The 24833-nt window shown below is 42.3% G+C and overlaps 1 protein-coding gene across 4 annotated transcripts in view; it reads left to right on the top strand.

Annotated features, from left to right (window-relative positions):
* LOC141107748 (distal membrane-arm assembly complex protein 2-like) overlaps window positions 1–24351 on the top strand; it is a 33572-nt gene extending 9221 nt beyond the window's left edge. For 2 of the 4 annotated variants that reach the window (XM_073598680.1, XM_073598681.1), the window contains exons 5-7: window positions 1434–1596; window positions 10567–10736; window positions 23103–23236. In XM_073598680.1, coding sequence (XP_073454781.1) covers window positions 1434–1596; window positions 10567–10726 — 323 coding nt within the window. In that variant the 3' untranslated portion in view covers window positions 10727–10736; window positions 23103–23236. Of the gene's footprint in view, window positions 1–1433; window positions 1597–10566; window positions 10737–17996; window positions 18154–23102 lie in introns of those variants that run through there. The other 2 variants (XM_073598679.1, XM_073598678.1) reach the window with 2 other exon arrangements.
* The last annotated feature ends 482 nt before the right edge of the window (window positions 24352–24833 follow it).

The following is a 24833-nucleotide window of genomic DNA, read 5'->3' on the forward strand; positions in this document are numbered from 1 at the left end:
GCATTACAGACAAAAAATGGGGGTGTGGACCCTATATCTAGAGTCTCCATTACTCACTTCCTGAGATCATCCCCAATAGTTTGAAGATATATGGAATTGGTATTTAAAACTTTAACATGCCGGTGAGGACAGAAAAGACAAGAATTTGTCGACTCTAATAGTAGGAAAAATTAGCCCAGTAACAATACTACAAAAAAGGAAAACCAAATCCCACTAAGGCCAAAGGGTAATCCAGTCAAATAAAGCCATCATTTCCCAAGACTTCTCACTTCTCCATATAGATACGAAACAAATGTAAGAGATCTCTGTGACGAGGTCCCAACCATCCATCAACCATAACGTCCGAATCCTTAATCGTCTAACCCTCCTATAAATAGTCTCTAGGCCTCCTGAGGACCGCCCCACATCCACCATGGAGGAAGGTAACGCTTACAAAAGATCCAGTAGCAACTTCATATAATTGGGGAGGTCCTCTCCCCACTGGCAAGCATAGTCCTAGTAAAAGCTTACCTCCACCTCCTACCTGATTATGACTATGATGCGTTTTTTAGGAGATATTTGTAACAAACATTGTTTTTCTATAGGGTGCTACTCTTACTGTATATGCCTAGTGGTCATCCTTGAACCGGGATATATAACAGAATATTTTTGTGTTTTATATATTTTGGTTGCAAGGCCATGTTTACCCGCAAGGAGCAGGCATTGATACATCCCTGCGTGAACAAGGTCTTATGGTTTTTAAAGCCTAACTCACAGTTTCTGGTGGATTCAAATTGTTCATTTGGAAACATTCAGTATCTCTCTTTCTAGGGACCTGCTGCCCTCTATATGTATGAAGCCAAGGAAAATATAACCTGTTTACATCACTTCATGAAAATGTTTTAGAAGAATTTTGAACTGCGAGAATTTGAAGGTTGCCATTGCTGACCTCTCCAGTGGATTCTGTACTTTGAGTCACTGACCCAGTATTTGAGTTGGTGAACTTGGATGAACCCAACGGGTTAATTTTTTTATTCACATGCTAGTTCCAAATTTAGCACCTCAGGAGGTACTGAAGCCAGGGACAGCCATGCAACTAAAATTTTTAAGAGGTCAGCACTTGCAGCCCTTGTATTCTCTTCAAGACGGTTACTTCAGCCCAGTGGATGCATATGTGCTGTGTGTGGACGCCCATCCTACCTACCACCACACATATGCATTACGTGGTCGGTTAAGTTAAAATTTTTAAAGTTGCAACACGATACACATTTATGGGATGGAGAATTATTGAAAACTATAGAACAGGGTTGTCTTGGTATACCTGTCTTCTGCAGTGTTCTATTTTTATAGTTGCTTTGACTGTTATTACTTATGTTTGCGTTTACTACTAATTGGTGTATTCATTGCATTTTAAGCTCTCTCACCCTCATTGTTCTGATTCTTCTGCTGTACAGTGGAATTAGAAGAGTTACACTACCTGAACCTCAGCTGCTGTCCGTACATTGATGACTGGTGTTTAGGTCGCCTTCACGTGCTTGGGAATTCATTGGAAGTTCTCATATTGAAGGGATGTCCTCAAATTACAGAACGAGGGCTGGCCTGCCTGCATCACCTACAGTGAGTATACACTTAGAATCCTGTACTACTTTCTTTCCGCAAGATCCTATTAAATGAAGTAGTGCGAGGTAAAGCGATGATGTCCAAGCAAATCTCAGCTACTGTAGTTAGAAGAGGTACAGGATGGATTCTGCTGGCTGGATATGGTGCAATGCCATTTGTGCTGCTTTAACCACTTAAGGACCAAGCTTCTTTTTTAGATGTGTTGTTTACAAGTTAAAAACAGTTTTTTTTGCTAGAAAATTAATTAGAACCCCCAAACAATATACATTTTTTTTTCTAACACCCTAGAGAATAAAATGGCGGTCGTTGCAATACTTTCTATCACACCGTATTTGTGCAGCGGTCTTACAAGTACACTTTTTTTGAAAAAAATACACTTTTTTTGAATTTAAAAAATAAGACAGCAGTAAAGTTAGCCCATTTTTTTTTTAATATTGTGAAAGATAATGTTACGCCAAGTAAATTGATACCCAACATGTCCCGCTTCAAAATTGCGCCTGCTCGCAGAATGGCGACAAACTTTTACCCTTAAAAATCTCCATAGGCGACGTTTAAAAAATTTTACAGGTTGTATGTTTTGAGTTACAGAGGAGGTCTAGGGCTACCTATCGCGGCGATACCTCACATGTGTGGTTTGAACACCGTTTTCATATGCGGGCGCTACTCACGTATGCTTTCGTTTCTGCACGTTTAACTTTTTTTTTTTTTTACACTGTTTTAAAAAAAAAAGTGTCACTTTTATTCCTATTACAAGGAATGTAAACATCCCTTGTAATAAAAAAAAGCATGACAGGACCTCTTAAATATGAGATCTGGGGTCAAAAAGACCTCAGATCTCATATTTACACTAAAATGCAAGAAAAAAAAAAATTGTCATTTAAAAAAATTATTTAAAAAAAATGGCCCTTTAAGAGCTATGGACAGAAGTGACGTTTTGACGTCGCTTCCGCCCTGCAATGTCATGGAGACGGGTGGGGGCCATCTTCCCCTCACTCATCTCCATGTCAGGCCACAGGAACGATCCGACTGCCTCCGCCGCTGCCGACAGGTCCAGGGCACGGCGGGAGGGCCCCTCTCCCGCCGCCGATAAAAGTGATCTTGCGGCGAATCCGCCACAGAGACCACTTTTATCTTGTAGCCGGCTGAACACAAGGATACTGGGGTTATGGCAGCTAACTGCTGCCATAACAGCGATATCCGTCCTCAAAGTGAGGACGTATGTCAGCGGTCGGGAAGTGGTTAAAGGATACGTTTACTTTTTAAAAAAATCAAATAACAAAAATAAATGCTTATTTTTTTGCAGGTAAAAAAATGTGCATTCAATATTTTTTTTTCCTAGGAGCCTGTAAAGCATTGTACCCACGATCAGCAGATCACAGGTGCAATGTCCAGCTCCTATAGACTGTCAGTGTAGCTGTCTGCCTGTACCTCAGAAACAGGCAGGCAGTTACTGAATGACAGGAAGCTCAATAGACTATAAGAGCTTTACCGAAGAGGCTGACGGAACTTGTAGGCATCTTTCACAGAACTCCTTCAATTTCTGACAGCAGGTGCGGGGAGAAGATCCTCGGCCTGCTGTCACAAGTTGGGGGGAGAGCTGCTGGAGTGGGAACATGTTACACGTTTCACCATAAAAACGGGTGGAACATGAAACATGTTCCCAAAGGTGAACTTATCCTTTAATAATGGACTGGTTTTACCCATATGACATTTCTGTTCCTGAATGTTTGTTTCTGGTCTCTTTGGGCCCTTTAAAAATAAGTCAGCATTTGCATAGATTCTTTGGAAGTTGCAGCAGTAGATAAGGACATAAAAAAGGAGAAGTCGCGCTAGTAAAGTCCAATTTATAAACATTTGATTGTAGAAATGATCATCATCTCTCTATAGGCAAACAAAATTGTGGAATAATAGACCAGATTTTCTAGTATTAACACCACAGTGAGTTCGTTCAGCAAAGTGTGCCACCACCTTTTAGAAAAACTCGCTTACCAGATGGCAAGCAAAACCAGGCATGTGGCTATAGCCCAGCCAAGGCCTTTGCTTGCACAGAAGATCGTGGAGATGAACTCTGGATGGATGGCTGCATAGATATCTCCAAACACAGATGACGGCGCTCAATCCAGGACCTTTAATTCAGCGGCATTAAGCTGCTGCTCATTTGATTCATCATTTTTTTATTTAGTGATTCATTATTATTGATACATTAGCGCGTTTTTTCCCCTTTATTTAGTAGATAAGGACAGGGGCCATAAATGCTAAACGTGAGTTTCTTTTTCACAGCACAGAGCACCACTGAGGTATACTGTAAGCCAGTGACGTAGATCTTCCTAAATAATATATCCAATAGACAAATTATCAGCACTTCTTACAATGCAGATCGGGTACTATGTTAAGCATATAAAAAACACAAGATCACATTGGCTTTGTGAAGATTTATTAAAGTGGAACTTCACTGTTTTTCAGTCGACTTTTGACTATTTTTAGTCCTTATGCTGCTAGCATTAGTAAATAGACAGGAAGGTATACCATATTTGCTTGATTTAAACCTTTTTTTCACATTTCTTCAGTTACTTCCTGGTTTCCATGCCTAGGAAAATTATGTCATACATCAAAGAAGTCTACAGGAGGGGCTTTCTCAGCTAAGCACGCCCCCCTGCATGCATGCATGAGCCAAGGGCAGATGAATTCTAGGAAGTAAATGCTACATGAGTCATTTGCCCTTACTCAAGATGGTACAGCCAGAAATGCTAGGGGGGTGTTTTTCAAAGTGATTTCTCAGACATGGATGGGGAGTTTGCTTTGAATATTAAAAATTAATTAAATAGTGTTTTTGGTTTGTGGTGCTCATATGCAGTGTAGTTCCGTTTTAGGTAAACATTAAGTTTATTAAAGCAATTGTTAAAAACAAATATTTCATCAAACTGGTCTGTTGCTCATTCAGTAAATCCTTCAGTATCTCCTCAACAATGAAACATCTTCATGAGATAACTCGCTGTGGATGTACACACCACTCTGTGTGGGTTCCTGCAATGGTTGGCGCCTGTCCAGAGTGGAACCCCCTTCATCGATGCATGTGGAGATAATGCTGGAGGATTGTACAGGTAACAGATGAGCTTGGTTTAATCATTTCCTGTGAGTCTTTAAATGATTTGATGTGTTTCATAAGTCCAATGCACTCTTGTTTCCTTTTAATGCTGAAGGTACAGTGGATATAAAAGGTCTACACACCCAAATGTCTGACAAAATGTCAGGTTTCTGTCATGTAAGAAAAATGAAACAAAGATAAGTCATTATAGAACTTTTTCCACCTTTTTAATGTGACCTATAAACTGTACAACTCTAATGAAAACAAACTGAAATCTTTTAAGGGGCAAAAGTAAAAAGAAAAGAAAATAATGTGGTTACAAAAGTGTGCACACCCTCTTATAACTAGAGATGTACTGTAGCTGTGTTCAGAATTAAGCAATTACATTCAAACTCATGTTAAATAGGAGTCAGTACACACCTGCCATCATTTAAAGTGCCTCTGGTTAACCTCAAATAAAGTTCAGCTGTTCTAGTAGGTCTTTCCTGACATTTTCTTAGTCGCATCCTACAGCAAAAGCCATGGTCTGCTGAGAGCTTCCAAAGCATCAGAAGGATCTCGTTGTTAAAAGGTATCAGTCAGGAGAAGGGTACAAAATAATTTCCAAGGCATTAGATATACCATGGAACACAGTAAAGACATACATCATCAAGTGGAGAAAATATAGCACAACAGTGACATTACCAAGAACTGGACGTCTCTCCAAAATTGATAAAAAGACGAGAAGAAAACTGATCAGAGAGGCTGCCAAGAGGCCTACAGCAACATTAAAGGAGCTGCAGGAATATCTGGCAAGTACTGGCTGTGTGGTACATGTGACAACAATCTCCCATATTCTTCATATGTCTGGGCTATGGGGTGGAGTGGCTAGACGGAAGTCTTTTCTTGCGAAGAAAAACATCCAAGCCCGGCTAAATTTTGCAAAAACACATCTGAAGTCTCCCAAAAGCATGTGGGAAAATGTGTTATGGTCTGAAGAAACCAAGGTTGAAGTTTTTGCCCATAATTTCAAAAGATATGTTTGGCGCAAAAAAAACAACACTACACTACATCACCAAAAGAACACTATACCCTGTGAAGCATGGTGGTGGCAGCATCATGCTTTGTGGCTGTTTTTCTTCAGCTGGAATTATGAACAGTACCATATACTAGTCAATATTGGCACAAAACCTTCAGGCTTCTGCTAGAAAGCTGAACATGAAGAGGAACTTCATCTTTTAACGTGACAACGACCCAAAGCATGCCTCCAAATCAACAAAGGAATGACTTCACCGGAAGAAGATTAAAGTTTTGGAATGGCCCAGCCAGAGCCCAGACCTGAATCCGATTGGAAATCTGTGGGGTGATCGGAAGAGGGCTGTGCACAGGAGATGTCCTCGCAATCTGACAGATTTGGAATGTTTTTGCAAAGAAGAGTGGGCAATTATTGCCAAGTCCAGATGTGCCATGCTGATCGACTCATCCCCAAAAAGACTGAGTGCTGAAATAAAATCAAAAGGTGCTTCAACAAAGTATTAGTTTTAAGGGTGTGCACACTTATGCAACCACATTATTTTATTATTTTTTATTTTGTACAGTTTTTAGGTCACATTAAAGGTGGAAAAATTTCTGAAATTATTTATCTTTGTCTCATTTTTTAACATTACAGAAACCTGACGTTGTGTGTAGATTTTTTGTATCCACTGTAAGTCATGACACTGAAGGAGAAGTTATTTTGCTTTGGTGGCATACACCTCTTACCGCTGGTGCCCTACTAAATATCCCAGTCCTACTAATGGTACACATGCAACACTTGGTGCCCAAGTCCTGGCAGTTATCAGGGGGGTGGATGGGAATGGGAGTGGTAGGTGGGAGCACTAGTGGTAGCCTACTGCACAGAGGTGGTGGAGGTTGCACACTCAGGGAAGACATACCAATCAGTGATTCAGGGAGTTATTCGATCGTCTTTAGCAGTCAGAAAGAAATTTGACAACACTTTAGAGGTTTAGGGTTCTTGGGCCTGAAAAAAAAAAATGAATGTTAAACTCCATGAATATGTGTCATTTAAAATTTATGTAACTATAAATGTCCCTTAAAAATACAGTACAGCATGTCTGAAATGCGTAGGTTTGCATGTTTTAATGCCTAGATTTCAGGAGTTGCTGATGTCATCGATCTCTTGAGCTGGCCGTACACTGTTTAACCACTTGATATCCTTAGGCTGTCATATGACGGCCTCGACTTTCCGGGGTTATATCTGAATGATGCCTGAGGCTACAGACATCATTCAGATATCGGCATTTTCAGCCAGCGATTCCATACACCATAAGAACGATCATATCGGCTGTTCCGCCGCTTGATCTTTCTTACGGGTGGCGAAAGGGGACGTGCTTCTCCTGACTCACCTCAGCGATCGGTGAGTCGGAGAGCGGATCCGCCGGCCCCGGATGTTGACCATGGAGATTTCCGGCGGACCAGATGGTCGCCGGAGTCTCTATGATCGTTCGGAGGCCGGGCGCGATGTTATGACGTCACGCTTGGCCTCTGCATTCAAAAAAACGGCGCCGCCTCGGCTGGAAAGCGGTGGTCGTCTTTTTTTTTTTTTTTTTGATTTTAGGCTTCCCAGCCTAGTGGTGAGATGTGGGGTCTTATTGACCCCATATCTCGCTGTAAAGAGGTCCTGTCATGCCATATTCCTATTACAAGGGATGTTTACATTCCTTGTAATGGGAATAAAAGTGATCAAATTTTTTTTTTTTTTTTAAAGTGTCAAAATAAAATTTTTTAAGTAAAATTAACAATAAATTTTTTTTTTTTTTAAAGTGCCCCTGTCCCCGTGTGCTCGCATGCAGAAGCGAACGCATACGTAAGTCTCGCCCATATATGAAAACGGTGTTCAAACCACACATGTGAGGTATCGCCGCGAACGTTAGAGCGAGAGCAATAATTCTAGCTCTAGACCTCCTCTGTAACTCAAAACATGTAACCAGTAAAAAATTTTAAAGCGTCGCCTATGGGGATTTTTAAGTACCAAAGCTTGGCGCCATTCCATTAGCTTGTGCAATTTTGAAGCGTGACATGTTAAGTATCTATTTACTCAGCATAACTTCATCTTTCACATTATGCAAAAAAATTTGGCTAACTTTACTGTTTTTTGTTTTTTTTGTAAAGCATAAAAACGCGTTTGAAAAATTGCTGCGCAAATACCGTGCGAGATAAAAAGTTGCAATGACCGCCATTGTATTCTCCAGGGTCTCTGCTAAAAAAACATATAATGTTTGGGGGTTCTAAGTAATTTTATAGCAAAGAAATTATGATTTTTTACATGTAGGAGTGAAGTGTCAGAATTGGCCTGGATGCGAAATGGTTAAATTAGTGCTGGTTGATGATGAACAGCCCAAAATTTGCTCAATAGATGGCCCTGTCGGCTGCCTTCCACACCAATCCCTTAATTAAAAAGGTCAAAAAAGAGTTGGGTGGAAGGTGGTTATTGGCTGAACAATGTTCGCATCCAGTCCAGTCAGATGCAGCTGCTTTTCAGGTGGTGGGGCTGGCTGTAAAAATACAATAGCCGTAGTACTGTACTGTATAGTGTGTTTTGTTTTTTTTTTGTTTTTTTTTTCCATTCAGCCTGCAGGAAAAAAAAAGAATCTTTATGTGTATGTCCAGCCTAAGGGCTAAATTTTGCTTAAGCTCACTTTTACCTTTTTTAAGTGGTTGTAAACCCTTACATATACCCAGTGAAGAGACTATGCTCAGGTGATACACAGAGATGAAACAAATTCTCCTACATAAGTTTGATATGTCCATCTGCAGTCTTCTCTTCTCTATGATCATTCAAGGTGCTGAATTTATAAGCTTATCTGAGACTTTAAAAAAAAGGGGGGCGGAGAGCTGAAAATTCATTCCTCCGCGCTCAGTGAACAAAACTCTGAGAGCTGATTGGACTGAAGAGACACCCCCCCTTCACACAGCACACATGGACTGAGCTGAGGCTTTCAATCTGCTGGAGGTCCCTCCCCTGTCACCATTTCTCTCTTGGTGTCAGGAAAAATTGTCAAATCCTGAATCCTGCTGAAAGCAGAGGAACAAAGCAGCAGACAGAAATGGAATTCAGTGCCTTTATGTGACAAGCACACACTATAGAGGGATATGCTTTGTTCATATTTAATGTCTGAGGTTTACAACCACTTTAAGTCAATTAAATGGAATCACTAAAACCACATAAAAAAGAAAAACATACTTGGTGCTGGAACGAAAATGTAAGCGTAGGATAGTTTTGCCTTAAAAAGATGTGGTGTGATCTGTAGAAGTAGCGTAATTGTAGATGTAGTTTAATTCTGGGTTATTAAAAATATAGTATTCTATGTCAGTCATGCACATATGTTCTTTCATTAGCATTTGAAAAGGACAGAGCCAGTTTTTTAGGATCGAAGTGACACCTAGATGCCAATAAAAGTTCCCATTAGAGTAAACATAGATTGCCACCTTCCTGAGGCTCAAAGAAAACTACTAGTCATCTTGGCTACACGGATCTGCAGGGGGTATTCGCAAGGCCCCAACCAGTCTGCAAGCTTTGATTAATATCAAGAGATCTAAGGAACCTATTTTATCTCTCATAAAAGCTAAAATATGAGTGTCTGAGAGATGAAAATAATTCCTTTTGATCGTACACGTGATGGGTTATGTGTACGTGTCCTGGAGAACCACACAAAACCGCTATATGGCGCCTGATTGCAGCAGGCAGGCAGTGATTGGCACTGTTGCGATCGAACTGATGCGCTGGTATCGGAAATTCTATCCATGACCCAGCAATCAGCGCCGTTCTGGGCCACTTCCACTCTGGTTAATTCAGAACACAAAACCTTCTGTGGGCTGAGACAGGACCCCCCCCCCCCCCCAGGGTTGATTGGCCAAGGGCTAAAGTCCAGCCCACATCCATATTTCAATAAATTGGGTAGCCTGTGATATGGAGATCGTTCTTCCACGAAGCCAGTTCGAAACTGAGGAGTTCCCACATGTTCCAGTATGCTTCTACGAAAGGATAGACTTCGGTAAAGTTTATTTCTGTTTTTATCCCTTTTTATTTTCATAGCAAATTGCCAATTTGTGTTCTGCATTTTTTGTATCTTTTTTTTGGTAAATCCTTTTTCTTTGTATATCTTATATGCACTGCCCACTTTCAGGGTAATAAAAGATAAAATTAATAAGTGACTTCTGTGTACTAAGCTAGGACTCATATCTCTGGAGAGGTTGTTGTATTTTAGTGCCTAAGTACTCGGTCTAAATTACGTGCCAATCAGTATGCAATTGCACTGTGTGTTGGCAGATTGCATGCAGATTGTAAGCTAACAGATCTGCCAGACAGAGATCTGTGTGTGTGGTGGCTCAGTAGACCAGTCTGCGGACAAACTGTTGGGTGGTGGCAGGCTATCGTTTATTGTGTGTCTGGTGTGTGGGTGTGGGGACAGTGGGAAGAGTGATTTAACACCGGGGTTCAAGCTTGCAGAATAGCTGGAGGAACCCTAGAAGTGTGTGCTAATTGCTAGACTGCTCCTCAACCATTAGAGTGCACCAGATTGTATGTAAGATTCGTATCTGCCTGTGTGTGGTCAGCTAGCTGGATTGGAGTGGAGTCTCCCTCTAATGGTGGCCAAAGGTAGTGAAGGCTGTGAAAGTACCACAGCCAGTCTTACATGATCAGTATAAGTCCCCCTTATTCCCTTAGTTCCTCATATACCCCGGTCACGGAATGCATGTCGCGGTTAGCTAGTCGCCGTGGGCGTCCGTAATCCGTGACAGGTGCTATTTACATTTTCCAGTCTTCAGTGTGAATAGGCCCTCAGAGCAACGTATTGCGTATCGATCTAAGACACTTGTCCTTCTTTTTCTCTGCACTATAGGAATCTTAAGCATTTGGATGTTTCAAACCTCCCCAAAGTTTCCCACAAGGGTTTAACCAGTATCCTTCTGGAGGAGATGATGCCAGCTTGTGAGGTTGTAATGATGGACTACTCGGAAGGCCTGCAGGGAGGAGAGACTGGTACCCTGTCAGAAGTCTAGTAATGCACAGGTGAGAAGGAAGTCTACACATCAAAAGGGATCTACAGTGTTTATACTGCGAGTGTTGTGGTGTCAGTGTCTCCTAATATTGAAGCTGTGATATCTCTAGTAAGTCTGAACATTAGGATGTGTGCAATTCGTGTTTATTTTTCTGACTGTAAATTGTAACAATACATTTACTTGTGCAATTTGGCGACAGATCAATGTGTGGATGAGAAAAGCTTTGTGTGTTATAACTAGTCTCGGACCTCTTGGAAATCTTGTCCTATTGGAAGCAGCAGAAAACAATAGAAGGGACAGGAGGTGGAGGGTCTTTAGTTGTGGGGTTTCACTTGCAGTTGTTAGCAATGCTTTAAATCTCAACACCAGGAGCTTGACAATGATAGTTTTCAGAGTGGAGCTTCCATTGCTGAGAGCTATGTTCTACTTTAATCACCTTGTGAACCTTACCCAAACTTTTTTATCCTTCCTGTAATCCTAACACTTTTTTGCCTTAATCATAACACTATCCTTTCCCTATAATCCTGACACTAACCATCCCTGTAGTCTTTACACAATTCTTACCTGTAATCCTAACATAGACCCTCTCTATATTCTTAATGCTATCCCTCCCTGTAATCATAACACTTTTCCTTTCTAAAATCCTAACACTAGCCTTCGCTGTATTCCTAACACTATCCCCCCCCCCCGTCCTCCCCCTTAATTCTAACACTAACCCTCTCTGTTCACCTATAATTTGTCTTCCCTGTAATCTTAACACCAGCTCTTTCTGTATCCCTAACATTCTCTCTCCCTGTAATGCTAACACTTACCCTCCCTGTAGTCCTAACACTATCCCTCCTTATCATAACACTATTACCCATTGTGATCCTAACCCTACCCCTTTTTGTATTTCTAATACTAGTTCTCTCTGTGTTCCTAACACTATTCCCCCACCCCCCTTAATTCTAATGCCCCGTACACACAAGCTGACTTTCCGGCATACTTGGTCCGGCGTACCGGAGTCCGTCGGACAATTCGATCGTGTGTGGGCTCCAGCGGGCTTTTTTTTTCTCAAAAGTTTGACGGACTTAGATTTGTAACATGTTTCAAATCTGTCCGACGGACTCGAGTCTGGTCGAAAAGTCCGCTCGTCTGTATGCTAGTCCGATGGACAAAAACCGACGCTAGGGCAGCTATTGGCTACTGGCTATGAACTTCCTTGTTTTAGTCCGGTCGTACGTCATCTCGTACGAATCCGTCGGACTTTGGTTGATCGTGTGTAGGCAAGTCCGTTCATTCGGAAAGTCCGTCGAAAAATCGGCCGGACAAAGTTTGCCATAAAGTTCGCTCATGTGTACGCGGCACAACACTAACCTTCCCTGTTCACCTAATCAGTATTCTTCCCTGTAATCCTAGCACCAACTCTCTCTGTATCCTTAACACTTACCCTCCTTATAATCTGAAAGGGGTTGTAAATCTTCAAGGTTTGTCACCTTCATGCATTCTATGCATGAAGGTGAAAAACCTCCTGTGATGCAGCAGCCCCCCTTTTACTTACCTGAACCCGGTCTTTCCAGCGACTGGGACAAGCACACCAGCTCCAGCCGGTGTCTCGGGTCCTGGTTGGATAGATTGATGGCAGCACAGCCATTGGCTCCCGTTGCTGTCAATCCAATCCAATTACGCAGGGGGGCGGGGCCAAGTCCTGCTGTCTGTGTCAATGGACGTAGCAGCAGGACATGGGAGCGCGCCAGCACGAATGCCCCAAGGGAGAGCAGGTCTCCAACAGGGCAGTTGAGAAGAGGAGTGGCCAGGAGCGCCACTGAGGGACCCCAGAAGGAGGATCGGGGCCGCTCTGTGCAAAACCAACTGCACAGAGGAGGTAAGTATGACATGGTTTTTTTTTTTTTTTACCTTTACATATCCTTTTAACACTATTTCCCATTGTGATCCTAACCCTTTCTTTATTTCTAATACTAGCTCTCTCTGTGTCCTAACACTATCCCTTTCTGTAATAATCCTAACATTAACCCTCCCTATCCTAACACCAGCCCTCATTAACTAATTTTCCCCAATCGTCTTCCAGGACAGCACATGCGAGAGAAGCTCTCATGACAACCTGGAGGGCATGTTTGGGCTTTTCTTAGCCAGGATTAACTTTTGTTAATAACCTAGCTGCGGGACCTTCTGTCCCTGTCACCTTCTCAGTTTTCACCAAGCTCTCTTCTACGCCTGAGAAGAAGTAACTATCCCCTGAGAACTGAGCAATCATCTTTGGATCAGGCCTCCTATATTAAATTCATAATTTGTGACTGTATTTGTAATATTCCTAATGGTCTGCATTGTGACATATGCCTCATTTGCGTACATGGTTCAAGGCTAACATTTTAGGGATGGTGCCACAAAAACCTTTCTCCATAAAGCTTGTAACAAAAAAAAAGTAACGTACAAGTTGTCCCCATGATATGTTTTTTATTTATGTAGTTCTTCCTACAGTGGAGGACTTTTTCAGGTAATAGCACAATACCTGCCCATACTGAATACAACACTATGCCCTTTACACAAAGCTGTATAGTTAGTTAAAATCTGTTATAGTGTCTCTAATCTATACAACAGTATAAACCACTTGCATGACTGGTAGTGTAAATGGGGTAACAGTCCAGGTTGCTGCAGAGTAGAGATGAGCTCAGGCATGTTTGGACACAAGTCTGCACCTCTCTGAGCTAGCCCACCGAAAAAAGCTGTCAAAGAGGACTGCCAATCAGGGTGGCAGGGGCATTCCTCCATCCCGCAGCCGCATGTATACACACCCTCTGCATACATGCAGCTGCTGGGCTGGGAACTCCTCTGCCTCCTATGACTGTCTGCTTTGACAGCTTTCCAGCGGGCTAGCTCAGGCAGAATCGGACTCGTATCCGGATACACCTGAGCTCATACCTGCTGCACAGGCAAACAGGACCTTCATGTGTTACTCGCCCTGCAGCCATGTTCTTGTGTGGTGTTAAAGTGATTGTAAGGGGTTTTTTTTTTGTTTAAATACCAAACATATCATACTTACCTCCACTGTGCAGCTTGTTTTGCACAGAGTGGCCCCGAACATGCTCTTCTGGGGTCCCCCAGCGGCTCTCACGGCTCCTCCCCGCATCAGATAACCCCCTCGGGGAAGCGCTTCCCCGAGGGGGTTACCTTGCGGACACGCTCCCGAGTCCAGCATTCGGCGGCCATAGCCGCCGAATGTATGACTTGGCCCCGCCCCTGTCATTGGATTTCAGTGATAGCAGCAGGAGCCAATGGCTGCGCTGCTATCAATCTATCCAATCAAGAGCCGAGAACCCCGGGCAGAGAGACAGCGCGTCCCCGACGGGTCAAGTTCCAGGTAAGTAAAACAGGGGGGCTGGGGAGCCGGTCACTGCCAGGTGTTTTTTCACCTTAATGCATAGGATGCGTTAAGGTGAAAAAACACAAAGGTGTACAACCCCTTTAAGGGCAGTATTGCGTCCGGTAGATGCAGTATAATGATTCTCTATCACTTATACCCTTATGCATTACATGGTATGTTACAGTACTTAAAAAAGTCAATACAAGTATTTTATATGGCCCTCATGACAGAATATTGTGTAGAAATTTTAGTGTGAAAGTTTATTCTGTTACTGCTACAGGTAAAGTCTCCAAAAGTAGCGATCTGCATAACCTAACTTGCATCAGTATGACAATATGCCCCATGGTGCTGGAGTGGAGTCCGACTTCTAACATCTGGCAGGGCACCTGACATTTGTAAAATAGTCATGTTCATTATTTACCCAGCTTCTTTATGCTTGGTAGTGCACTTCACTGCAGGTGTACAGAGAGCTTGGGTATATAGCTGCTATATCAGCAGTCATATGTGGGGGAAGTCAAAAGTAAGGGTGTGTGTATTTTGGGTATGTATGACATTGGGGTCAATGATGACCTAGCTAAATACAAGAACCTACTGTCTGATTGTCTATAGGTATTGAGCGTATGTAGATTATTTTGTAGGATGTGAGTTATCACTGTATCTGCTTGGGGACAGAAGTTGCATGCAAATACAAGAATGTACTATCGGATTGTCCTTACAGATCACTCTAATGCAGTTTAGTATTAACATTAGTATACCAGAGCTGCAATTTATTGCTCAGTATGTTCCATAGTTGCCTTTGCATACTAACCTGTCTGCTAGGGAAAAAAGGAAAGTCCCAAAACACCTTTCCCTAGAGGAAAAGATGGTGGCCAGTCCTAGGCACATTCCACAGCCCTAGACCTTTTCGTAGTATAGGTTTTCCTGCCTTCCTTATTACTTCCTATAATGACACATTTAGTATTTGCAGAGAAAGCAAGAATTATCCTTAAAAACCTTTTTATGGCCAAAGAGCCCTTTGGGTTGCCATGCTGCGCAGACTGTGCAAGAGTTCTCCTAGGATACTCCCAGTCAGCAATTATCTGACACACCAGGGCCCAATCTTACAACCCCAAGTACCAGCACACGGCTTAGTGACTGAATGGCAATTTCCAAGTTAGAATCTATATATAGTGATCATAAGGCTCATCTATTTACCCTGTTGGACAAAGACAATATTCCTAACCACTTCCTGCCGACATGGTGCATATATGCGACCTCTCGGGGGGTAGACTTCAATGCAGAGAGACCGATATATGCGGCCTTTTGTAAACAGCTTTCTGTGCTGAGAGTGTGTGTCCTGCGCGCTCCTAGCACAGTCACCATCAGGAACCGTAAAACTCTCGATGCATACTTGCGATCGGGAGCATTTCCGATCATGTGACAGCCAATCGCAGTGGTCACATGACCCAAATGCCCGCCTCCACCTCCCGGCATTTAGAAGCTGTTAAAGGACCGGGAGGTGGCCACGGGAAGGAGTTAAGACCGTGTTGCTAGTAGCTTTTGGTCACATGTGAAGTTTCAGTGGAAATTTTGTTTAGTCATCGTGGAATCCTACTGTACAGTTTTCATGGACTCGATAGTTCGTATAGTAGATATGGGGGCTGCCAAAACTCACCCCAGATTCCCAGGGCTTGGGAAACAGTGATTTTGTCCCTTTTTTTGAAACCCATCATAGGATTGGAAGTAGGGCTGGGGAAAAAATCGATTTAAATCGTGAATCGAGTTGAGAGGTCAAATCAATTCAAAATTTAAGCAAATTGATTTTTTTAGATTTTTTTTTTTTTCACCGCGCCTTGTCTGCGAGGCCGGACGCCACGGACTAGGCCAAAGCCGCGGCCTCGCCTAAAAACTCCTGCCAGCTGCTCCTCAGGACCGACGCAGTGAAAAAAAAAAATTCAAATCGTGAATCGAGTTTTTTTTTAAGAAAATCTCAGATTTTTTATTTCCAGAAAATCTCCCAGCCCTAATTGGAAGCATCTTCTCCGTGTTTAGATTTACGCAGAGGCCTACTGTTCTACTTTAAGAAATGATGGAAAAATAAGGTAGCATTTTGGTACTATACACAGGATCCAAGTGATTTGCTAAAAGTAGAACCTCCCTGTGAGGGAGGACATTTCACAGGTCTTTGTCCTCTGCATAGACAGAGAAATAGTGGGTTGCCTGGGGGGCAGGGGTTAAACACATCCGAATTGCCCTACTCTCCAATCAGGGCTAAAGCTGGCCATAGTAGGATTCACCTTGTAACTCAATTTCTAGGATTCTTCCAGGACAGCCTGGATTCCTTCCCTATATTTGGTGTTGTATTGTGCTGTCATGTGATTCCATTAGTTATTTTCGATTCTTGCCTATAGCAAGCCATACATTAAAGAGGAACGCCAGTGTAAAAAAATTAAAAGTCAGCAGCTCCAAAAACTGTAGCTGCTGACTTTTAATAAACAGCCACTCACCTGTCCCATGATGTGCTCACCCCGGGCGTTCTGACATCTCATCTTCTGTCTTCAGCACCAGCATCTTAAGTGTGGACACACAGCTGTGAAAGCTTGGTGCCTACATGCGCGAGTCGCGCTGCACATTGGGAATGGTCCCATAGTCTTCTGGGACCGGTTACGTGTCCCAGAAGACTGCGGGGAGGTGGGGAGAAAAACTTCCACCTCCAATCGCCTAGACCAGTGATGGCGAACCTTGGCACCCCAGATGTTTTGGAACTACATTTCCCATGATGCTCACCTACACTGCAGGGTGCATGGGCATCATGGGAAATGTAGTTCCAAAACATCTGGGGTGCCAAGGTTCGCCATCACTGGCCTAGACGATCTGAGTGGGAGTGGGTACCTGCCCCCCCCCCCCTTCCCCAAAAGTTCAATTTAAATTTCTGGAAGAGGAGGGAGGAGGCATTAAAGCGGAACTTCCCCTTTTGGGTGGAGCTCCACGTTTAAGCAACATTCTTTCCTGCAACCCAAAGTAAATTGCTTGATTCCCCTATCAACACAGTCAGTATTGATTGGGGGAATCCCTCCCATGTAACTTTTGTATTTTGAGAGCGGGTTTCCTATCCGTCAGAAAACAATGATCAAATGTAAAAACCTGACAGGCTGGTTGTATTGAAGTCGATCGAGCACTTAAGTACAGGCAGCCTGCCCATACATTCATTAAAATTCGTCCGGTTGCTGCTGAAACGGCTGAATTGCGATCCTTCCAACGCCGGCTTAATACTGATGTGAATAGGTGACAATGCTTTTTTTAATTGATTGTGGATGATGTGCTTCCCCTGTTAAAGTGGAACTATACTCACCTTGAATTTATCAATGCGTCGTTCCTGGGAACTCACCGCCGGCTGCTGATGTTTTCTGACGGACAGATTCCGGGTCTTGATCACCGGCCACTGTCGTTGTCCTTGGTCTACTCTATAGAATGCTAGGGATCATTATTACCTTCGTTTCCTCCCACCATGCAAACCTTTTTTCCTATAAGTCCCTCCCAAGTACCTTCTTCAAACCCATGCGTTTTGCACTCCTGATCTCAAACTTCACCTGGTATGCACAGCTTAGTATATAAAGAGATCTCAGGGAATTTTGCTAGCTGAATAATTTTTAGTATTTCAGGGCACAAAGAATAAAATGAGGGCTGTTTTTATTTTATCAATTAGCCTAGAGTTCTTCTTTTTAGATGTGTTTAATGTCATAAGCGCCTTGCGGTCCTGGAGGGGGATGGACCTGTTAACCCATTAGTGTATTTGGAACACTTGTGGCTCTCAGAAACGCTTTCTACATCCGAGAATGTCATATTCTAGAAGATATGGCTTTATAACCACGGTGCTGAATAATTTAGTGCTGCTGAGACTTCTGGGTTATTTCAGATAATAAAGTTATTCCGGAGAGGAGGGAGGAGAAGAGAAGACAGGAGGGGAGTGAGGCCGCTGCATCTGCTTCTGTAATCATGTAAACAGGAGGAGGTAGCTGGCAGGGAGTGGCAAAGGAGCCCAGTCACCGAGTAGATGTTGGAATTATATCTAGACTGTCCCTGTAAGGTAAGCCATGCATATGAATGACAAAGAAAGCAGGGAAACACAATTTGTGTATCCCATTCAGTGCTTGCTGCCTGTCACCCAGAGCAGCCGATATGTTCAGCTTCCTATCCGAATGGAATTAACTGCCTCAGTGGTCACATTAGTGCTAATTATCAAATTAAACTAATAAGGACTGTAAGGCATGCAATCCTTTTTTCTTTTTTCTTGTTACTGCATTTAAATTTGTCGTACTGCAGTCCGTTTTTTTTTTTTTTTTTGGGGCATCTGCCATGGAGCTTGCCGGTTACTTGCTTTTCCCAGGAGATGTGCCAGGATGCTGTGATGAACGAGGTGGCTAATTGCCACAGGGAAGCATTCAAACCATCCTTTTGTTGTCACCGTAAATTGTTTAACATGACAAGAGACATTGATTGTACTAAAGATGACTTGCAGTAGGGAAGCAGATTTCATTGCATCGTTTTTTTTACTTTTATCAAACTTTTCTATTAATTTAAACGTCTAGAATGTGTCAGTTGGGAGCTGATCTTCTTGACAATGCTCAGGGGGTGCTGTTCGTACAGCCGACTCATGGGGGGGGGGGTCACCGATTTGGGAGATCTCTAACAATAGTCAGCCAGGTGGATATCGGGACATGTTTTCTGGCTTCTTTTTGAAAGTAGAAAATCTCTTTGGATTTTTGGATCACTGAGACTTCAGTTTTTGTTAGATGCAGGTAAGTTCATTCATCCAATAAAGCAAACTCTTCACTGCTCTAAAATCGAACCTCCACTAATGCTAAGAGTCACTCTAAGCAAGCTCATTTTAGCCTGTCGAATGTAAAGAGAACCTGTCACCAGACCATTCATTTCAACAACTGTTTTTTCTAAAAGGATTATTTGCGCCTTTAATGTATTTTATGCATGTTATTTACCTGTAAATTTATCCTGAGGCCGCTGCTGCTGGGCACTGTCATCTTAGATTTGATGTCAGTAGAGTCGGCAATCTCTCAAGTATCCCCCTTCATCCCTCCCCAGCTGCTGCTACCATAGATGGTTAGTTTCAGCCAGCTGGCTCAACGAAAAAAAACAAAAAAAAAAACTGATTCCTCCATCCACATAAGGCTGGCTATACATTACTTTATTTTTTTTTGTCCCCTTCAATCAGTGGTTTGAATGAAAAAAAAACGACTTGATTTTCCCATCCACACATTTGAGGTGGATGGAGGAATCCTCCCGCTAAGCTAAAGTGATTTGTGAAGGTAAATTTTTTTTATTTGTTTTTTATTTTTAAAATAACAAACATGTCAATACTGATTTGCTCTGTGCAAAAGAATTGCACAGAGCAGCCGCGAACCTCCTCTTTTTGAATAGAGCTGCACAGAGCGGCCTCGAACCTCCTCTTTTCGAATAGAATTGCACAGAGCGGCCGTGAACCTCCTCTTTTCGGGTGCCCCGCTGGTGTTCTTGGCCCCTCCCCTTTGTCCAGTGCCCCTCCCCTCTGTCCACTGACACAGACAGCGGGACTTGGCCTCACCCCCCGCTCCCTCGTCACAGGCTTTGATTGATAGCACGGGGAGCCCATGGCTCCCGTTGCCCCAGCAAAGCCAGCGAGACACAGACGTGAAGGGAGAGAGAAGCTGCAGATGTGCACGGCGCTGGATCGCATGAGGTCTCGGGTAAGTAACAGGAGGGTGAGGAGGGGATGCTGACGCAAGGAATGCATTAGGCCTCTTTCACACGGACTGTTCAGGTCCGCCTGTCCGTTTTTTAGGCAGACCTGAATGGACACTCCATGGAGGTCTATGGAGCGTCAGATGTCAGCGGTGACACGTCCGCTGACATCCGACCTGTTCTGATCCGAAAAAGTGTAATGGAGGAAAACCCTACCTTTCCATCCGTTTTCGAATTGGATCGGGTGACGACGGACTCTACGGTCCATCATCATTCGATCCCCCATAGAGGAGAGCGGCACTGTGATAGGTCCGTCCCTGCACAGTGTGCAGCAACGGATCTGTCATCTTCCTGCTCAGCGGGGATCGGCGGAGCGATCCCTGCTGAGCAAGCGGATGTTCACGGGGCGGATCATCACTGATCCGCCCCATGTGAAAGAGCCCTTAAGGTAAAAAATGTTTAGGCTTTACAACCACTTTAATGTATTCTGGCAAAGCGGAGACTTCACTGCTGTTAGAATACACTGATCAGTGCTGCCGGCTATAGCCCACAGCACTGATGGATGAAGAAACAACAGTCAGGCTGGTTGCATAGAAGTCGATTGGTAGATCGACTTTTGTACAACCAGCCTGTCAATGCATGGTTTAAAAATTTGTCTGTCCCTGCTGAACTAACTGAATTTCGATCCATATAATGCCTCCTTAAGCAAAGGAGATAAAGGAATGTCCCCTGCTGGGACATTGTATTCTGACAGCAGTGGCTTTAATGGGATAAAATCCGCCCGTATACATCCCAGGAGGCTGCAGGATCAGTAGCATGGCAGGCTATATCTCAAGCATGCACAGTAGGAAGACTGCTATGAATCACCAGGAAGTAACAGCCAGCTCCCAAAACCAAGATGGCGGCACAGAGGAACAGGAATACTGAGAATCATCTGCTGTGTAGAAGACAACACTGGACTTGTAGGGAATGGAAAGTATCTGTTTCTTTAAAAAGTCAGAAGCTGCAGTATTTGTAGCTACTGGCTTTTAATTTATTCATTCCCCTGTGAAGTTCCTCTTTAAGGGTGCTTACACTGCATTAGTAATGTGCATTATTGACTTTAGGGCATGAGGTTTTTATTTTGTTTTTTGTTTTTTATTATTTATTTATTTTTTGCATGCACCTTTTTAGTGCTTGTTAGTATGTACTTGTTTTTGTTCATTCATTATATAAAGTGTGGAAGAAAGATTCAGAATAACGGTTTTCCAAAGTGCATATGCATTAAAACACAAAACAATGTGGCAATTAAGTGGAGTAAAATGTATTGCAGAAAAAAAGACTAGTGCAAATGGTCCCTAATATTTAGTTTTTGGATTCCAGTAATGCTGCCCAGACCTGCTCAGTTGAGTAAAACCCATGGTAGAGTGGTACAAGCCAGAATAATGTTATAATAAATACTGATAATACTGAGCTTGCCCACTTAGTAAAATTTTAGTTGTAGGTGGCCCTTGGTTTCTTATTTGCTTTAGATACTACAACAGTGTCAGTTTTCGTTGTCTCTGCCCTTCGGTTGCATTTTCTATACTATAAATGGATTTAAAAAAAAAAAAACTGGGAGCATGAGAAACCTGTCCTAATGTCACAGCAAGTACACAGAGCCAGTGTAAAACCTCAGTTTGTTCAATTAAGCTTTTGGCAATAAAACCTGGAGCTGATTGGTTTCTCTGCAGAAGTGAGACTGATTTTGCACTCTCCAGCTTTAGTAAATAAACCCCATTGCATCTTTTTCTTCTTGCAGGGGAGAAAAATGACAACAACAAAAGTGTGTAAAAAAAAAAAAAAAAAATAGCTAGATCAAGGTTTGATCTATATCAGTGCAAGGGTTTGTGTTAGGATCCAGGTAAGGGTCAAAGGCCAGGGTCAGTAAATTTTGGGTAGGATTTTTTTTTTTTTTTTTTACCATTTTTCAAATTGGTCAGTGTGTTTTAGGTAGGATAAGATCCATTGTATCTTCCTCTTCTTGCAGGGGAGAAAAATGTCAACAACGTGTGTTAAAAAAAAAATAAATAAATAAATACATTTTAAAAAAATATATTAAAAAATAAAGAGAATAATAGCTAGATCAAAATCGATGTCAGTGTTAGTATTGGGGTCAAGGTAAGGGCAAAAGGTCGGGGTCAGTATATTTTGGGAAGGATTTTTTTTTTTTTCTTTTTGTTTATTTATTTATTTATTTATTTATTTTAAAGCATTTTTCAAATTGGTACTGGTGTCCATGTGTTTTAGGTAGGATAAGATGCACTGGGGGTTATTTACTAAAGGCAAATCGACTGTGCACTTCCTGCACTTGGAAATGCAGTCGCTGTAGATCTGAGAGGGACATGCAAGGAAAATAAAAAACAGCATATTTGCTTGCACATGATTGGATGATAAAATCAGCGGAAATTCCCCTCATTTCAGATCTACCCCTCAGATCTAAAGGGACTGCACTTCCAAGTGCACTTGCAGTGCAGAGTGGATTTGCCTTTAGTAAATCAACCCCATTGCATCTTTCTCTTCTTGTAGGGGAGAAAAATGTCAACAAACAAAAGTGTGTAAAAATAAAGAAAAAAAAACAGCTAGATCAGTGCCAGGGTTAGTGTTCGGGTCCAGGTAAAGGTCAAATGTCCGAGTCTCAGTATATTTTGGGTAGGATTTTTTATTTTTTTTTTAAAAGAAAGCATTTTTCAAATTGGTATTTGTGTCAGTGTGTTTTAGGTAGAATAAAAATAAGGCAAAATGCAGACTGTTGTTTCTAGGCTGTATTAAGGGTACAAATAACATACACATATGTGGTATTTCTATGTTCGTTGGGAGAATTTATGGATTGTTCTTTGGTGGTAAGTTATGGTAATAGCAAACAAATATACATGTGCTTTTTTTTTAAAAAAAATGTTTGTTTTTTTTTTTGTTTGTTTTTTACTATTTTGGGTCAGTTTTCCTTTGATAATAGAAACAACAGGAGATATATGCTACCAATTACCACTAAAAGAAATCCCATTTTGTCTTAAAAAAAAACAAGGTATAATCCACCTGCATACACAGTGGTAGTTGCTATGATATGTACGGTTTTACTAACACATGTCAAAGTTGCAAAATTGTGTTCAGACATAAACATTAGTTTTACCCTCAAGAAGGGGTTAATTTGCTGAATTCCAGAAGTTGCTATAGGAAACTCCTTCACTTTTCATTTTCTGTATTTTATGATAGCACTGTGAAGGTAGAAATACCATTTGATTTATTCTAAACCTATTTATGTGTTGTTTCCATTTCATCCAGCCACCAACTATGGTGAGATGCCGGAAGTTCAGCATCTCACTCATCGCTCTTTTCATGTTGGTTGCCCTCAAGATCTACATAGACTTGACTTTTACTCCTGCCCATCTCCCTGAGGCACCGTCCGTTTCTCCAGAACCCTTCAGAAGTCCTATGGTTCAGCTGGACTCTTTACGAGGTGATGAAGAGCTGTCTATGGCGACCCTTCATAACCTAGCGCAGAAACTGCGGAAAGCTGTAATACGATCAGAAGCTTATTGGAATACTGAGCAACTGCAGCTGCTGGACTTAAAGGGACCAATGGCATGGACATGCGGCAACTCCACAAGTGTACCACAAGAGAAAGTGACGGATCCCTATCCAGATCTCTTACAGAGCTTTCTGATTCACAGTCGATGCCGAAATCACAGAATGATTATTAATCAGCCAAAAAAATGTTCACTCAACAATACTTTTCTTCTTTTGGCCATTAAGTCTTCTCCACAGAATTTTGCTCAACGGCAGGCAGTAAGGGACAGCTGGGGAGGAGAGAGAAATTATGAGGGAAAGAATGTCAAGTTAGTGTTTCTCTTGGGCACGGTACAGGTCCCTGACCTCTCTCCTCTGCTGGCGTATGAAAACAGTCGTTCCTATGACCTTCTCCAGTGGGATTTTGTGGACACCTTTTTCAATCTGACTTTAAAAGACCAGCTTTTTTTAGGATGGGCAAATAAACATTGTGCTAGAGCTAAATATATCCTTAAGGGGGATGATGACGTGTTTGCTCGAATTCCCAATATTGTGCAAGTCTTGTCATTATTAGATGGCCAACGGCATTCCTCGCTCTATATGGGTCATGTCGTCAAGGCAGCCAGACCTTACAGAGACACTCATAGCAAGTACTACATCCCCCCATCTTTCTATGCTGGATTTTACCCACCCTATGCTGGAGGAGGAGGGTATGTTTTTTCGGGTAGGTTAATCCCATGGCTCTACCTGGTGTCACGTTTCGTTGCTCCTTTCCCAATCGATGATGTCTACACTGGAATGTGTTTCATGGCACTGGGGGTGCATCCCGTTGGGCATCCTGGATTTAAGACATTCAACATACCAAAGGAGGAGAAGACCAGCTGCTCTGAAAAGCACCTCCTCCTTGTACATCGAAAGAGCCCCCAAGAGATGCTAAAGATGTGGGGTCTACAAAATGAAAAGACGCAGCAGTGTTAATAATAGTGTTTGAATGTATTGTGAACATAAATTATCTTTATTCCTAGACCTTTTCTTTGGCAACTTTTGTTAACAAAGCAGTCTGCTCAATGGCTTTTTCAGTGGGAGGATACAACTTACCCCTTTTGAATGAAACCCGTACAAACAGATATGTACAGTATCTCACAAAAGTGAGTACACCCCTTACATTTTTGTAAATATTTTATTATATCTTTTCATGTGACAACACTGAAGAAATAACACTTTGCTACAATGTAAAGTAGTGAGTGTACAGCTTGTATAACAGTGTAAATTTGCTGTCCACTCAAAATAACTCAACACACAGCTATTAATGTCTATACCACTGGCAACAAATGTGAGTACACCCCTAAGTGAAAATGTCCAAATTGGGCCCAAAGTGTCAATATTTTGTGTGGCCACCATTATTTTCCAGCACTGCCTTAACCCTCTTGGGCATAGAGTTCACCAGAGCTTCACAGTTTACCACTGGAGTCCTCTTCCACTCCTCTTGTGACTCGATAGTGTTAC

The sequence above is a fragment of the Aquarana catesbeiana genome, linkage group LG09, assembly GCF_042186555.1.
Source record: "Aquarana catesbeiana isolate 2022-GZ linkage group LG09, ASM4218655v1, whole genome shotgun sequence".
In the NCBI taxonomy this organism is placed as follows: domain Eukaryota; kingdom Metazoa; phylum Chordata; class Amphibia; order Anura; family Ranidae; genus Aquarana; species Aquarana catesbeiana.